The 17,467-nt window shown below is 44.5% G+C and overlaps 1 protein-coding gene across 1 annotated transcript in view; it reads right to left on the bottom strand.

The window, feature by feature from the left end:
• Window positions 1–17,467, bottom strand: part of ITPR3 (inositol 1,4,5-trisphosphate receptor type 3) — a 110,321-nt gene that overhangs the window by 10,235 nt on the left and 82,619 nt on the right. Inside the window, exons 35-49 of the mRNA XM_066625290.1 lie at window positions 17,264–17,448; window positions 16,637–16,785; window positions 16,076–16,184; window positions 15,463–15,553; window positions 14,027–14,196; window positions 12,670–12,844; window positions 10,969–11,153; window positions 10,636–10,836; window positions 10,330–10,440; window positions 9,245–9,340; window positions 7,779–7,883; window positions 6,833–6,919; window positions 4,262–4,372; window positions 3,036–3,228; window positions 403–528 (exon numbers count right to left, since the gene is read on the bottom strand). Coding sequence (XP_066481387.1) covers window positions 403–528; window positions 3,036–3,228; window positions 4,262–4,372; window positions 6,833–6,919; window positions 7,779–7,883; window positions 9,245–9,340; window positions 10,330–10,440; window positions 10,636–10,836; window positions 10,969–11,153; window positions 12,670–12,844; window positions 14,027–14,196; window positions 15,463–15,553; window positions 16,076–16,184; window positions 16,637–16,785; window positions 17,264–17,448 — 2,094 coding nt within the window. The remainder of the gene's footprint in view (window positions 1–402; window positions 529–3,035; window positions 3,229–4,261; window positions 4,373–6,832; window positions 6,920–7,778; window positions 7,884–9,244; window positions 9,341–10,329; window positions 10,441–10,635; window positions 10,837–10,968; window positions 11,154–12,669; window positions 12,845–14,026; window positions 14,197–15,462; window positions 15,554–16,075; window positions 16,185–16,636; window positions 16,786–17,263; window positions 17,449–17,467) is intronic.

Here is a 17,467-nt window from a genome sequence, read left to right as displayed (position 1 = left end):
AGCATAGCTAGAGGGGGGTCACAAACATTAAGTTTTGCAGGGTGCCTCAACATGCTGTGTTAGCAGCCCCTCCCCCTTGCCGTTGGAGCCATTCCAGACAGTGACAGCAATGCTCAGGAGATGCCGCTGTGTTGCTGCCCAGAATTACTCCAACAGCGAGGGGAAGGGATCGCTTACATGGAGCGTTGAGGCACCCTGCAAAACCTACCGTTGTGACCCCCCCCCTCTTCACTACTGCACTACATCAGCTGCAAAAGCCAAGTTAGAAAAGTTTATTGAAGTTTCATTGCATCCCAAGATAGCATCTTTTACAGCGGGTACCCATGGAGAGAGTATCTGCAAAGGGACTGGTAAATGCTTGCTGTGGGGTGACTCTGATCCTCAAAGTGAGAGAGTACATACCCATTGAAGTTGCCTCAACATATGGATAGAAGAAAGCAATGATGATGTTGATGAAGACAGCCAGGTTGAAGGAGATACTTCCCCAGAGTGTCATTCTGCGCGAGAACCAGTACATCAATGGATTGCCTATGGCAAGAGAGAGATGCAACGCTGAGCAAATATCAGATCTAGAAGTAGCTTCTACAGAGACCTAGAAACTTCAGTGCAATTATTAATAGAGCCATGGATCAATAATCTTGCTCTCTCAACCCAGTTGCATCTACTATCAGTTGCTAGGATCTGGGACACGTTGCAGAGGGTACTATATATTTCACACTCTTCAAAACTATTCTGGAACACACAGCCATTCCAGGATACTGTTCCCCCCCTTTCTGTCTCTGAACTTGAGATGTTGTCCGTAGAACACTACTGTATTAATTTTTTTTACACTAGTTAACGGAACAAGCAACCACCTATGCTAGCACAAAATCACAAAACTCAATGATGTTATGCCACTGCTGTCAGATATGAAGGCTGTAAAGATGGACAAAGCATTTATAAGAAAATGTGCATGATTCATGCTGCAATCCTGGTCACACTTATCTAAGAGTACGTCCTTCTGAACAAGAGACTTACTTCCAAGTAATTATGCATAGGACAGTGCTGACAATTCAATTAATTGACTGGTATGAGGCAACTGGGACCCCATTCTCTAGCATTCAAAACTGTATATTACTGATTTATTATCCCATAAAGTATGTTACTTATAGCAATGTTTTTCAAACACTGTGGGTCAGGACCCACTAGGTGGGTCACAAGCCAATTTCAGATGGGTTCCCATTCATTTCAATATTTTGTTTTTAATATATTAGACTTGATGCTACCATGGTCTGTGACTGCATTTGGGGAAATGTTACAAACCTGTATTTTTAACAAGCTACTATGTATATTCTTTCAACATTGATAGTCAATGAGACTTACTCCTGGGTAAATGTGGGTAGGATTGCAGCCTATTATTGTTAAAAATTTTCACGCTTGATGTTGTCACTTCCGCTCATGACATAATTTCCGTTGGGTCCTGACAGATACTCGTTCTAAAAAGTGGGTCCCAATGCTAAATGTGTGAGAGCCACTGGCTTATAGGATGCCCTATATTTTAGAGACTTCTAGGAATTTCATGATATGGCATCGAGACATCCAGCAGGTAAAGGGCACCATACAGCATCTATTTCAGAATCTAAAGCTAGGAGGCAACCAGGAGGAACAGAAAAGCAGAACCTTTCAGAAAAGATCATCAATATACAGAGGGTTCCATTCCCAGAACCTCCATGGATGCCAAAAGTCATGTTAAATTAAATCAATTTATGAAAACAATGCCCCTTTGCTCAGTGGCTTAAAAATAGCCTCCTTTCCAATCCTTTCCATTGTAATGCAGAAGAGTGGCAGCAAGCAAGCAGGTAGACAACCAATCTCTCTCTCTCTCTCTCTCTCTCTCTCTCTCTCTCTCCAGGCACTCTGAAGGGCTTCTCTGCAAGGTAAGCAACCCCCTCAAGCAACCTTTCACCCCCTCAAAAGAATGCAAAGCCAAGGTGATAATTACTTTGCATTCTTTACCTTGCTCCAAGGGGAAGAAAGGGGTTGATTGCCTCCAAGTGAAGCTGTTCTAAGTGCCTGGAGAAAGAATGATTGATTGCCTGCCTGCTAAGCAAGGCTGTCTTAAAAGGCACTTTAAAAGGGATATTTTTTCCTTTAATTGAAAGGGCCCTTCTCATCATGTTGAGATAAATTGTGGGTGAAAATTCCATGGGTAATTAGGTTATACCTGTATTTGGAAACAGCAGTCCAGAGCAACAGATACTGCAGTGTGCTATGGCGCCTGAACTGACAAGTAAGTGGATATTCTTGAGCAGCAGTTCCCAAACTATGGGTCCATGGCGCACCAATTGATCACGACCCAATTTTTGGTGGGTCACAAAACTCACAAGGCTAATTAGGCTATGTGCATCAAGGGTCAAATGATCTACTACTGGGGGGGAGCACTGCTGCCCAACCACCATTATAAACACATAGGCTTTGAACAGCTGGTAAAGTGAAACTTTGGGGGGGGGTGTCCTGATGCTAAAAAGTTTGGGAACCACTGCTCTAGATCAGGGGTGCCCAAACCCTGGCCCTGGGGCACTTGCGGCCCTCGAGGCCTTTCAATGCGGCCCTCTGTGAGCCCCCAATCTCCAATGAGCCTCTGGCCCTCCAGAGATTTGCTGAAGCCCACACTGGCCCAACACAACTGCTCTCAGCATGAGGGCGATTGCTTGACCTCTTGTGTGAGCTGTGGAATGAGGGATCCCTCCACTGCTTGCTGTTTCATGTCTGTAATGCAGTAGCGGCAGCAAAGGAAAGGCCAGCCTTGCTTTGTGCAAGGCCTTTGAGAGGTCTTGAGATATTGCAAGACCTTCATTAATTCATATAAGTTCATCTTTAATATATGTAAACTTATGTAAATTCATTCAAATTTTAAATGTAAATTAATTCTTTTTATCCCCGGCCCCCGACACAGTGTCAGAGAGATGATGTGGCCCTCCTGCCAAAAACTTTGGACACCCCTGCTCTAGATTATTAACTGTGAGAGAGGGCCCCCTGGCTTGCCCAAGGCTTACTGCGCAATTTCTTCTGCCATTCCATCTCATTGTGGAGAAAGGATGACTGCTCGAAGAAGTCACTGACTTTGCTGCCCTGCTCATCTTGCTCTGTTGTGGTGAAAAGACGATACTTTGTCTCTTTGGTCAGGAACTCACAGATGCTGGGCACTGGGAAGATGATCTGCTCCATGCTCCGGTCCAAGCGCACAATCTGAAGGGAAACAGAAATTGAGGTCTCCTTGGTTTGCCTTTACTTAGTGTTGGAGCAGATCTATGTTTACTGCCCAGCTTATCCCAGTGGTTTTGGGAACAATTTGTGTAACATATCTTGTTAAAAACAGCACATCTGTTTAACCAAGGAAGACCTCCAGCATGTGACCTGCTAACCAGAAAATAAGCATTCAAGATGGGGCACAGTTTGTGCCTTGTAGTTTAAGCCAACCCAGGACATTGCACCAAAGGAAGGACTACAACATAGGTAGTTTGTTTAGCTTGGAAAAAAGGCAATTAAGGAGGAACATGGTTAGGACTTACAAAATAATGCATGGTATGGAGAAAAGTAAGTTTTTCTTTCTGTCTCACAGGGGTCATCCAATGACACTGACTGGCAGACAATTTAGGACAAGATGTGGTGGTGGCCACTAGCTTGGATGCCTTTAAAAGGAGATTGGACAAATTCATGGAGGTTAGCCCTATCAATGGCTACTAGTTATGATGGCTAGAAGCTATCTCCATGTTCAGTGGCATGACAGGGCTGCATATGCAGTAAGTCAACCCCTCACTCCATCATCCTGACCTGGTATGAATATTCATTCATGCAGAGGTCTTGCCAACCTTAAGCCATGCTAGACAATTGTCATGCCAGAAGCAGCAAGTGGCAGCTGTCTGTGATCAAAGGCTGTCCCATAAAAATATTCTCCAAACTACTTAGCCACTTTGCACCAACAAAGTGTCGCTAACCCTTTGCATGCAGACGATACATAACACAGTTGAATGAAACAACTATTATTGACTAGAATTCCAATTCTTGGTTTCTCCAAGACAATTTGAACACTTACCTGTTTAAGATCTAGGCTGTCCTACTGAGCTAAGGGCAGTTAAGTCAGTGATGGACAGAGGGACTGCAACACATCTCCCTGCCAGTGTGATTTCAGAATCAATCCAACTGCTTGCTATCAGATGATAAATCTAATTATCTGGAGATCAGAAAATCCATGGAGAAAGCAGAGGAGAGTGAATCCTACCTCTATTTGGGATGTATGCTTCTCATAATAGGCTAATGGGTCTTCCTCTTCCTCTTGGACAGGAGTTGTAGATTTCAACATCTGGGTCAGTTGTTTGTTGTGCAAAATAAGCTGGAAGAAAAATAATATATATATTTTTTAATATATAAGGGAAGAAAAAATATATATCCTCAAGTAGCTTCAGTTTGAAAATGCCTGAGGAAATCTCCTAAAAAGTACATATTAACAACACATTTACTTGTATTTACCAGGTCTGACAAGCTTTGGGAGGAAGGGGGAACACGTTAAGGCTGTGTAAACAGGGTCTGCTGTTCCCTTAGGGAGACAGCTATTCAATTCACCGCAGTAATTACAGCCAAAGAACACTAATCCGCAAATTACAAATCAGTGCCTATAAATCCCCACAGCAATGGAATTACAACCAAACAGCGATTGTGGTCTTGGACTAAGTTACATGAGCAAGTGAACTGACAGCCAAGCGGTCGATTTTACTACCTCTGAAGGCAGAAAGCAGGTTGGCTGGATATCAGGGAATGTTTAGCTGCATTGCTACAGATATATAAAAAAGGAACCAAAACCCCATTATTGGAATCTCCTTGATTATCATCCTTGTGCCATTTTTATAAGGACATGCTGGTCTTTGACCACACACTCCCTCATCTTCCTAACACAAGGATGGACAATCGTCCAGCAGATTCCTATAATGGGTTTTTTTTACTTTTTTTCTAATCTTAAACAAGCCTTTTTCTCCTCAGAGGTCCCTGCAATTTATAGAAACCCCTGTGTCTTTTCCATCATAATGCTGTGGCACAAGAAAAGCCACAAACAGCACTCTTTGACTCTTTGGATCCTAGGACCACACTCTTCCAGCTTCTCGTGTTCATTTGCCCTTTTCCTGCCAACACTGTATCTAGCCCCTCCTCCCTGTAGACGTTGCATGAGCTTTTCCAAAATTAGTTGTAATTTTCCCTCAGCTTTTTGTCCTCTCCTTTTTGATATTCAAAAGGATATTTGATTTTGCCCTCTGAGGCCCACATCTGTGCCTGCACTGCTTCTTGTTGAACCCGCTGTCTATTCCAGTGATTTTCAACCTTTTTCATCTCTAGGCACACCAGCAAGTCTCTAAAACTGGCAAGGCACACCATACTCCAAGTAGAGGGCTCACAGCCCCCAATGGACCTACTAATAAATGATCTTCCCCCAAACTCTTATGGCACACCTGTGGACCATTTGAAGCACAGCAATATGTGATGGCGCACTGGTTGAAAATCACTGGTCTATTCTGTTCTGAATCTGCTACCTACCTTGATGCTCAAATAGCCCCCAGCACCCTTATTCAAGGGCAACCCAGAAACGTGGTTGACAAAAACAGCTGCTCTGAGGGACAGGTTGGCAGAGGTGGCAGGCTGGCATGGGGTGTCCTGCAAATGACCCCATCACATGCTCAGAAAGATGAAGAAGAGGTAGAGGGCTCACCTCCTCTTCCAGTTCCTCCTGTGCTGCCACAATCCTTTTCCCAGGCACTCTCCTGAGAGTGCAGGAAAAGAGTTGCTACCTTTTCTTCCTGTGTAAAGTGGTTAGGTAGGGAGGAACAGGATCCTTCCAGGCTTTACAAGAAGCTGAGGAGGAGCTCATGGTGGTGGAGATGAGTGCTAGCAGTGCATGTATGCACATTTGCATGTACCAGGATGGCAAATACTTGTGAATGGTAATAGAGGAAAGCAGCACTATGGGATGGGTGGCAGATACACCACTGTTTCAGGTGGCAGATCACCTTGTGCTAACCCTGGCCTTCTATATTTGATTTTTATCCTATCTAATCAAAAAGTTGCTCTAGGTAGCTAGCAGCGCAATCCTATGCATTCCTTCTCAAAAGTAGGTTCCATTCATTTCAATGGGGCTTTCCTCTCAAGTAAATGCGTATAGGATTACAGACTAACAATTCCAAAACACACAGCTGTGTCATTCCGGACCAAACAGTAAAAACATCACATAAAATAGAATCAAAGTGATTGCTAGCTCTCCCTCATTCCTCCCTGACAACTTATTGCTTTTACAGTCTTACGTCACAAATGAGCTCTTTTTACAGTCCCATGCCCTTATTCTAATTTTCCTTCTTTCTTGCCTATTTCTTAATCCAACTCTTACTCTGTGCCCCTCTCTTTAGCCAACCTACATCTAGGTTTCCATAGAGCCTGTATGAGGTTCTAATCCTAGCAAACTAACCTTTCACTTCCCTACAGAAGCTGGACTAACAGTACCTCAACCAGTGGCTGCCAGCAACATTACCATCCCCAAATATATGGGTGCATTACATCAGTTTTAATAATATTCCTTCTATGCTGGGATACTGACAGCCTCCATAGCCAATGTCATTATGGGTTTTTATCTCTGAACTCTAATGACGTTTCACTATACTACAACCCATGAAAACAACTAAACATATGAAAAATTAAATGATTAAAACATTCAAAGAACTCTACCTAACCAGGACTGGCATACTATGTGGGGTGGTACAGTCATCCTAAGTGTCTCTCTTTTTCAGTAGGGACATTAGTGGCATGTATGTACCATAGAAGAGATCCCTTCCTCCTCTTCCTCCTGTATCCGTTTCACAGGTTTCAGGAGATGCTGGAGTTGCCTGTTGTGCCGAGACAGCTGTGAATGTGAAGGGAGACAACAAGCATAGATTAATAGGGTACAGGAGCTTGACAATTGGGTTAAGTCACTTACGGATGAGCCAAAAACTGCTTGTGCTGAAGCCAACATTTCAAGCAATTGCAACTGACTGTCAATAAATTATCCACCCTTACATCAGCATATGATACTGAAATGCACAAAACCAGCTCAGTCCAGAGTAGTTTGTCTAGAAGTCATCATGGATGAAATAGAAACTGTGGCTGCCAAAGGCTGCAAATGTTTGGATTGGGCCTTAGATGTCAACCATGCATCTAACAAATGGTTGTTCCCTTTGCACTGGATTCTACGAGTTTGGGGTTGTTTAGTTTCTTTTCCACATTTCACTCTAATGGTCAAAGTGAAAACCCTTGTATGTCGGTCTACAGTGAAATGTACATTCACATGTAATGCATGTGCATCTCTCCCAAAGCAAGATGCAAGAAATTCTTCTTTGAATGTGGCAGCACAAAGCTGTTTAGGAAAACTGAGAGCAATGCTGTCTTCATTTTGGTACATGTGTATGGAGGACAAGGGACTAATTGTAAGGGTCAAGTGAAATTGGGCTTGAAAGGATAGCAAGATCCCAAATCCCTATTTTTTCCCCCAGAGAAAGTGAGTTATATTCCATTTGTGGACCCAGGCTGGAATTTCATCAGTATCTCAGCTGAGATTGGTGTTAACTCTGCTGAGTTTCATAAATTGTTTTAACTGGTTCAGGCCAGTTAATTGAGGAATGAGGGAAGAGCAGCCTCCCTTTCTAATCCACCTGATAAAGACAAACAGATAGGGTGAAAGGAATCTTTATAAAGCAGTAAGAAAGCACTTGAAGAAAACAAACCTGTAAGGCTAAAATGTAGATGTTATGCCCAACTTCTCGGGGAGAAACCTCAGAGTTCTCACACTCTTCCTCTTCCTGAAGATAGGCTCCCTTAATGACATCAACCTGTAAGTTGGTTTTGCACACAAGAATGAGTCACTAAGGGCACAGTTCTAACCCCTTATGTCAGTACTTTCCAGCACTGGCATAGCGGTGTCAATGGGACATGTACTGCATCCTGCAGTTGGGTGTCACTTACGGAGGCCTCCTCAGAGTCAGGAAATGTTTGTTCCCTTACCTCAGAGCTGCATTGCCCTTATGCCAGTGCTGGAAAGCACTGACATAAGGGGTTAGGACTGCGCCCTAAACCAGACTTCTGGTATAGACCATCTGGTACAGGAACCTTATATAAGCATGCTATATTCTGCACACCTGTTATCTCTCTGTAGAAGAACAGATAATTGTATTCGGTACAGAAATTCCTATTCAGAGAATCGCAGCTTTAATTTTAAATAAAAATTTTTCTAACTCTTATTGAAAAATTACTGAAAATTTAAGAATCAAGAAATTATGATGAAGTGGAAACTTTCAATGATCAGAATTCAGTGGCCAGGACAGTTCCTTATCCACCCCACAGCTGTCCCTCCACCCCTCAGTCCATACATTTCAGTCTCCATACCAATTCCTTATTTAGTCTATTCTTCTACTCCTGGCTAAATATTTCAAAGGAGAGCCAGTGTTGTGTCGTGTTGGACTGGAAGTAAGGAGACATAGGCTGAAATCAATAAGCCATGACCTTAGTCATTCACTCTCAGTCTAACCTCACAGGGATGTTGTGGGGATAAAATTGGAATATCCATTCCCTTCAATGCCTTGGCTAGTGCATCTCAATGCTTGACCCTACTACAAACACTGTCTCAAGGCTGCTGTCATCTTCTAGGGGCCCAATTCTATTCAACATTCTGGCACCAGTGTAGCCCCAAGGTAAGGCAACAAATGTTCCCTTTCCCTGAGGAGGCCTCCATGATCGCCTCCTCCATGCAAGATGCAGCACTGAGTCCACTGGCATGGGTGCATGAGTGCTGGAAAGCTGGATAGGACCGGGCCCTGAGTCTCTCTGCTTGCTCATGAAAAAGGTGTTGGCAAGAGGGCTGACATCACTTGTTCTCAACAATGGAGCTCCCAGTGAATGTACTCATTGACCAACACAGACTGAGCTCAGCAGTAGATAACAGCAAACTATACTTTTTACACTGCTCTAGTAATCAGCTGCAAAGCTGGGATAAAGATAATGGGAACTGCTTAAATGGCAGGTGTCGTACATACCAGTGGCTGCCCAATAGTTCAAAGACATTCTATGGAATTCTAAGTCCCTTCTGCCCTTCTTTTCTTTTTATCACAGTATGCTGTGCAACACATATCCCCAAAGCAGCAAACATTGAGCATCATGTTCTCATAAGCCCTCCCAACCTTCTCAGTCTCTTTACCAGTTCCTGGGGCCGGAGGCTGATGAGAATCCGCTCAGCATTCTCACTGTCATGCCTGCTCTCCATCAGGGCCAGCAAAAGCTTTGAAGCATTGTCCTAACCAAAACACAAAATACAGTAGGTAAATGGAACACTCCATATGATAAAAGGACCTGCAGCTCACCCACCCTGCCTAGAATCAACCATCCTTCATCAGGACTACAACAGAGAACTGGTAGTTAAAAAGTCAAGACTCAAGAGGGGTAGAGGAGGCAGGAAGGAGGAAAGGTGGCAGAACCAAACCACGGCCTAACAGGTCATGTGGATGAATCAGTGACTGAACCAATTTCACAAATGAAACACATCATTAATTTCCACAAGCTGACTAACTCAACTCTCCAAAGAGTCTTGGGCAATAGACAGAATCCTCTTATGTACAAGGACCATACATAACTCAATGGCAGAGGACAAACACTGCATGCAGAAGGTTTAAGGTTCATTCCTGAGCATTTCCAATTAAAAGGATTTCAGGAAGCAGAAGATTTCAGTACGAGATCTTGGAAAGCTCCTGCCAGACAGAATCAATGGGCTCTGACATATAAATATTAAACAAATATGTTCATCTGCACAGTCAGCCATCTCTGTTCTAGGACATCTTCATCACAACTGGAGATGTGGGTGCAGGTCTTTAGGTTATGGTTTTCTTCCATGGGCAAGGCTTGGACAATGAGCGTGTTTGATTTCTTGCACCCCTTGGGAACTTTTTGCCTTCTTCTTACAGCAGATAGCTTGGCTCCTATGCTCCCTCATCTATTTCCCCAAACCATACAGGCATTCCCAACATGAGACATCTTGTTCAGTCTGTTCTCTGCTTCTGACACAGATTGTGATGAAGGGTGTAATCTGCTGCATGGTACTGAAGCAGAATTCTGGTGCATTCTTGCCTTGGGATAAGAAGTTAGCCTTTATGGTTTTCAAGTTCCTGTGATGATAAAAACTTCCCACCAGCATCCAGAGAGGCAAACCATGATATGCAACCACATGTGTAGAAGAATTCCTTGCAACACCTTCATGTCCCACCACCACTTTCTCAGCAGCCCATTTACCTTCAGCTGAAGAACGAGGTCCATTCTGTACTTGCAGAGGGGGCTGATGTCATTGAGGATAAGGGCTGTGATGATGTCAATGCCATTTGATTCATGGGTCACGATGCAGCTCTGCAGATTGATACACAGAGTTACCCAAATGGCTGGCAGCTGACTCCAAATCCCCGCTCCCATTCAAATGACCAAACACAACCAGAAACAATAACACTGGGTTGAACATTCTGCCCAAGTGAGTTTAACCAAGGCCCCTTTAGGCTCACACCACTGTGAAGCCAGATGATTTCACACAAGAAGGATAGGGTTTACCTGGTTCTCATGGCAGGGTCCCTGGCAATATTCTGTGAGGGTCTCCAAAGTCTGGGTGATGAGAGCCACATTGTTTTCATTGATGTACAGGCCTAACAAGCCCAGCCGTCCTGTGGTGCTACCACACATGATATCCAGAAACTGCAGCGTTTCACACACTAGGTTGTAGTTGGTCTTATTGTTCTGACAGCGGAGGAAGTTCTGTGAAAGACAGAGCAGAATCTAGCAGGTCTCTAGCACCTGGAGTGCCTTTCCATGACAGTCTTCACTCACATATGAATCACACCACTTTCAGCTTTACATAAAGCACCCACTGCACTGCAGGATACCCACCTGGAGGTCCCGGTTGTGATTCTCACAAAGCAGTTGCAGGAAGCGAAGAATTGGCTCCATGATCAAGACGGACACACCCATTTCATTACTCTGGCTTCTGTCTCTGGCTTCATGGCCAGTTCGGAACCCTCCACCCATCAGATAACGGGATGGAGCATTGGGCAGCATGAAGGTTGTAACGCGTCCTGCAAAGAAACCCACCCTTGAACACTTGCCAGCACATGAGCTGCTGTGATTTGTTCCCTTCCAGAGGGGTGGCTCTGTTAGTCTGCTGCAGTAAGAACAACAAAGAATCTTATAGCACCTTAAGGGCTAACCAATTTACTTCAGCATAAGCTTTGTGCACTGAAGTCCACTTCATCAGGGGCAACAGATATAATCTATCCAGAAAGGCTAATGTCAAGGAGTAATGCCTTGCATATCTCTACAGAGGAAGGCTACCTGTGTGCATCCCTCTTTGCTACACTGATCTTTTCACCTACTGTGAGTCAGAAAATCAAGATGCCCACTTTCTAGCAGGCTAGAACATTGGCCTATTTAAACCTTACACAAAATGTAAGGCTGGTTCATTTGTTGCCCTGGTGGCACAGTTACATTCAAGTTGTAGATAATTTAGGCTAACAGTGACCAGGGTCAGCCCCCTAATTAGCCTAGGTGTGGCTGCCAGCTCAGGAGGTAGATAAGCTTGCGGCAGCAGCTGCCTGTGTCCACTGGCCATCTCCACCAGCCATGTCACCTGTTGCCCCTGCTGAACTTTCACACTCCTGTCTAGCTAGCTCACTCACTCCTTCCAACACTCCATATTCATGTTCTGCGTCCTCAAAAGTCAGAGTGGTATGGGAGTGAGGAGGAGAAGCCTGACGCTTGTGGAGAAGCCATGGGGGGGAGCCATGGGTAAGAGAAGCCATGGGGGAGAAGTATGGAGGGGTCCAGGTGGCAGGGGAAGACAGGGCACAGCTGAGGCAGGTGGGGGAAGGAAAGAAAGGGGAATTCTGGGTGGTGGAACAAGCAGGTGGGCAGGGTAAATGTGTGGGGAGAGTCCCAGCAGTGGGTGAAGCAGGGACAGAGCAGAGTGGGGGGGGGGGAGTATGGATTGTGTGTGCTTTGCATGCCCTGGAGAAGAAAGATGGGAGAAAGAACTGCTGGGTGGGAGGGCTTGAGTTGGGTACACTTTGCATACGAAACAGGGAAAGGAAGAGAAGGAAGAAAACTATAGAGGAGCTTTCCAAGATTTTGGGCAGGGCCTGACAGTAACCACCCTAAGGACCCCACCACCCAAACACACACACCGATATTGCAATGTATCTTTACCATGAATTACTGACAGCCTGAGTTCGACAACAGAAGCAGCCCTTCATATAAGCTGCGTTTTGGTTTCCCTGCAGCAACCTGCATTTCCCCGAGCTTTTGCTTATGAATGGCTGAGTTCACTCTGAGTGGTCCATCCTGCTTAATAGCATCTATGCTGAATGGCAGTGGCTTTTTAGAGTTTCAGGCTGGGGTTTGTTCCAGCCCTGTATGGAGATGCTGCCAGGACAGAACCTGGGATCCTATATATGCAAAGCATGTGCTCTCCCACTGAACAATGGCTGCATCCCTTCCCTAATCCCTCCATTTTAAATGACTCGCTCTGATCCAGAATGGCAGCTGTTACTTTCCTAGCCATGCTCTGGTGAACTGAAATCTTTACTTCCCAGATACCTTTGCTGCCATGCTCAGGGGAGTCTTTGTCCTCACGAGGCTTGTTGCCAATGTCACTCATGTTCACAGTCACTGTGGACTTGACTTCCTGCTGAGCCTTCTTCATCCGGTCATGCAGGACTTTAAAGAACTTTTCAGACTTCTTGTCACTGGTCATCAAGTTGTAAAATGATTTCTGCAGAGGCAAAAGGGATAAAATAGAGGCAGTGATAAGGCACAACTCTGAGCATCCAACATCCTTCCAGAGAGCATCCAACCCTCACTGTTAGCAACAAGAAGGCCTTCAGATGTGCAACTCAGATTCAGCATTATAGTTAGTGTGCTGCTCTTAACATTTAAGGCCCTAAATGGCCTAGCACAGGAGTATCTGAAGGGCCACCACAACCCACATGAACCTGTTCATCCTCCAAGGTAAACCAATAAGGTTTCTTCTACGGGTTCCATCACTGGTAGAAGTGTGCCTGGTGGTGACACAGAAAAGGACCTTCTCTGTGGTGGTGCCAAAGGTATGGAACTCCCTTCCTATCCCTGCTTCAGTTTGGTGCAGGGGCCTCAAGACTTTTTTTGTTTGCCTTTGCTTTTGGTTTATGTGCTGGATTATTTGTTTTTGTTCTGGTATTACATCATTGTTCTGTGGCTGTTTAGTGGCTGTTATTGGTCTTGTTTTTGTTTGTTTGTTTTAAATTTGATGTGATTTTAATTATTTTATTGCATTTTATCTTACTTATTGTAAGCCGCCTTGAGTGCCACATGTCAGGAGGAGAGGGTGCATGGCCAACATCTTTAATAAATAAATAAATAAATAAATCCTCAGATCTTAAATTAGAACAAAATTCTGCAATTTCAGAAATTGTTATGCACATGTCACATGTTCAAAATAAAAATACTTTAAACAGAAAAGTTAAATGATCCCTGTAATGTGTCACAAAATGCTGCTTTTAAAATGCCCAGCAGATGGAGCAACAGTCATTTGAAAATTAGTTACTGTAGTCAAACATCTCAAGAGCGAAATTAAAAAAACACAACTGTCTAACTCTTACAATCCCAACCCCTTCCCCCCCTTTTTTTTAATGATGCCATCAACCACTTCCTATGCAGCATTCTGAGCTCATGAAAAGCAGGCTTATTCAACTGCACTTGTGCCTGCTTTTGTGGGATACACAAAGTAATTACTGCACCATGAAATTATGCCATGGTAAACTCTCTATGGAGCACTTATTTATGTCACACAACTCTGTCCCTGCAGCCAATGAGACGTGCATCCTACACAGCATGGCATCAAAAGTGTACCAGAAACATGATGCAGACACTTAGGGAGCTACCCCGGGATAAGCAGAAGCTTTCACAAATCCAGTACCTGTATCTCTGTGTTGCCCCCATCAAGCAGTCGGATGGCCAACCAGATGCTGTCCTGGAAAATCTTCTCATTTTTGGTGTTCATAATAAGGTCTGAAACCAGCTTGGTGGCCCCTTCCCTGTCCAGCCGGCACTGAATGGCAGCAATGATTGACCAGTCCTGATCTTGGCCTGCATGCACAAAGAACAATACGCAGAGAGTAGGAAAGAGATTGTCAGACAGCTTTAAAATTGCATAATTTCACTAATATATGGGAAGGAAGGCTGATTCAGTAGTTCATGCATCACTCTTAGGCACAGAAAATACTGTGTTCAATTAAATTCCTTCCCTTGGGCAATTTGCATGACTTTAGCCAAATCATGCACATGCACAAAAGTTAGCACAAAAACCGCTGATTAAGTTAACTATAATAAGGATGTATATCACCTTCAGAACTTGATGAATAATTTGAATTCATAAACAGTATTTGCAAACTTCCCTTCTAGGCATCACTGATTTCCTCTCTGTTTGGCTAGTGATAGCAACATGTCCCTGCTTCACAGCAACAGCTTGATAGAGAGGACGGCTACAGCCCTATGCACAATTTCCTGAGAGTAAGCCTCATTGAACACAATGGATCTCACTTCTGAGTAGACACGCACAGGATTGCATTGAAAGACACTGAAATCCTTAGTTCAAGCTTTGACAACTTGTAATGGACCAAGCTGAAAGCAAACTGTCACAGTTTGATCAGGTTCCTAGTTTTCCTGTCTTCCTGAGACTAGGAAAAAAAATTCCTAGGGAGTTATCAGGATGCTGTGGCCAATCCATTGCCACAAAGATCTGCTTCTCACCTGCTTGGGATGGTGGCAGCAGCAGACTTGGGGTGAAAGGTACCCCAAATCCTCCACCACCTCAGACCCCTCTCAATCTTCTGTTAATGCCACCCACATCACCTGGTCTCATGGATGAGCTGGCCATTCTTGGGTCAGCAATATTAGGTGAATTGGTGCACTTTTTGCTGCCAATTGGATCCAGGAGCAGGGGAAGTGACCCAGAATGCCAACTGATGCCATCTTATGCCTGCTGTCTCTGTACTACCAAAAAATCCCCAAAACCCTTACCATGCTCATCACACACTGTTGTCAAAGTCAAAAGTACTAGACTTCTAGTTTTATTTACATGAAGAAGGGATTCTAAGAAATCATTGTGGTAAAATGGTTCAAATGTCAGACAAGGACCAGGGGAAGTCAAGTTCAAATCCTGTTCTTGTGAAGCCTTCACTGGGTGGTCTTGGGCCAGCCTAATCTACCTCAAACGGCTGTTTTAAGAACAAAATGGGGACGGGGAGAAACCATGTATGATGCCCTGATCTCCTTGGAGGAAGGATGCAATAAACCCAGAGAAGGAAAAGGGAACCAAGGAGGAGATAAAAAGGAGAGCTGCAAACTACTTACCACTCCCAGAAGTGTCAACAATCTCCCCTTTGGAGCCGGACTTTTTGGTTTGCAAGTAATTCGCCAAAAGCATTTTCCTCAGTGTGTTCCCCTGGCATGAGAACAAAATGGTATGATCAACAAGGACTTTATCAAGAAGGAACACAAGGTGACTTTTGCTATAACTCATGAAGGGGTGTCTTATCTGTGGCTAATAACCATGAAGGTTGAGTGGCACCTCCATCTTCACAGGCAGGATGCCACTGAACACCTTTGCTATGGGCCACAGCAAGGAGGACTATTGTCTTGGTATGCTGCTGCTGGATTCCCAGAGGCACCTGGTTGGCCAATTGCTGGAAAGAGGATACTGGACTAGATGGAATTCCAACTTGATTTAGCAGAGCTGTTTTTATGTTAATCACTCTGTTCATTCAGATTCCCAGTGAGGGAGGGGGACAGTTACAAGATGAGTGCTGGGTCACTTAAGTGGTGCATAGTTCTTTCATCATGAAGGGGGAATCTCTGAAGGGAAAGGAGAACCCAAAAAGCCTCATGTGGAAAGGAGATAGTCAAAGTCAGCTTACTGGGTGTGCACCTCTCATGTCTGTGAGCACAGGCCTCTCCAGCCACTTACCCTGTCCCCATATTTGTTCCTCTTTACCAGCATCTGCTGCAGTGTCCGTAGCACCTTAATGCACAGCTTCTCCTCTGTTTCCATCAGGTCTTTGGTGTGCTGGACCAACCTGGCCACAGGCAAAAGGAGTTAGTTCCTCTCACATCAATGACACATGTGCAATTGAGAAGGACCAGCTGTGTTTAGAAAGATCCAGGTCCCTGTGCCTAAATAGATAGGCTGTGAGCCACCTCAGCCTTTCTGGGCTTCACCAACCAACTCACTAAGCCTTTAATATTTCCACTCCCCCATCCCACTGCAGTGTTCTCTGCTTCTTCCACAGACCAACAGGTCCACCAACTCTTGACTGCCATATTTCCACACAAGCCTGCACACACACAGTGTAAAAACACAATTAGACTGCATGTAATCCATTTTGATGGCTGCAGTTAGGGCAGTAAGCACAAACAGCAGCAAACCAAGAGTGGGGCTAGCCACATAATTGTACTGAGCAAGAGTAGTCTAAGAGTTAGGACCACTCTCCACAGGTAGTCATGGTGCCAGCTTTCAAGAGCCACTTACTTGGAGAGGAAACCGCCACTTTCACAGCGTTGGTAGGCCTCTGTCCCTTCCATGAAAAGCAGCTCTGGTCGGTGGAGGACATCCACCAGGACAGAAAGTTCAGCTTCCACCAGGGGCTGCAAACGTTCCTCTAAGGCATTGATGATGTCCTGTAATAGTACAATATACTCAGGGCAAGATGTGATTGTGAGATTGTGCCATACAAGTGCAAAATGTACTGGAATGCAGTCAGAATTCAGAATCCTGGGATCTCAGTTTCCATTAAAAAGAAGAAAAAAACCAACAAGATCCTAATCCTTAAGCTCTTCAAAGTTAAAATCAAGACTGTACGGATGAAGTCAGGATACGATCCCCTCTGGATCACAGCATTTGTGCCCTGCATACCTGTTTGCTTCTGCTTTTGCCTCTGCAAGAGGAGCAAAACAAATAATCCAAAATAAACAAATAAAGGCAAATATGCAGAATTTATATAGGCTTCTGAATTCTTGGGGTTTCAAATTTGAGTTAACAATGACAGAACTTAAAATGCTTAAAAAATTTTTGTATTCCAAAGTACGTAGAGGCCTGCCTGAGAGACAGGCACAGCATTGACAAATTGTGCACCAGAAAGCCTTGCTGGCCCCGCACCTGCAGTTTCTCAATGATGTTCTTGTAGTCCCACTGGTTGGCTGTGGCTAAGACACGGGGGAAAGTTCGTGAGGCTGTCTTGTAGCTTGAGGCGTTCCTCTGTGCATTGTTGATAGAGCTGCTGTTCAGCAAGGAGCTGACATGGGTATCAAGGTCCATGGGTAACAAGATGGAGCGGCTCTTGGCTGAAAGGAGAGGATGTTT

Source organism: Tiliqua scincoides, chromosome 4 (assembly GCF_035046505.1).
Source record: "Tiliqua scincoides isolate rTilSci1 chromosome 4, rTilSci1.hap2, whole genome shotgun sequence".
Lineage (NCBI taxonomy): Eukaryota > Metazoa > Chordata > Lepidosauria > Squamata > Scincidae > Tiliqua > Tiliqua scincoides.
This window is presented reverse-complemented; position numbering and strand designations above follow the sequence as displayed.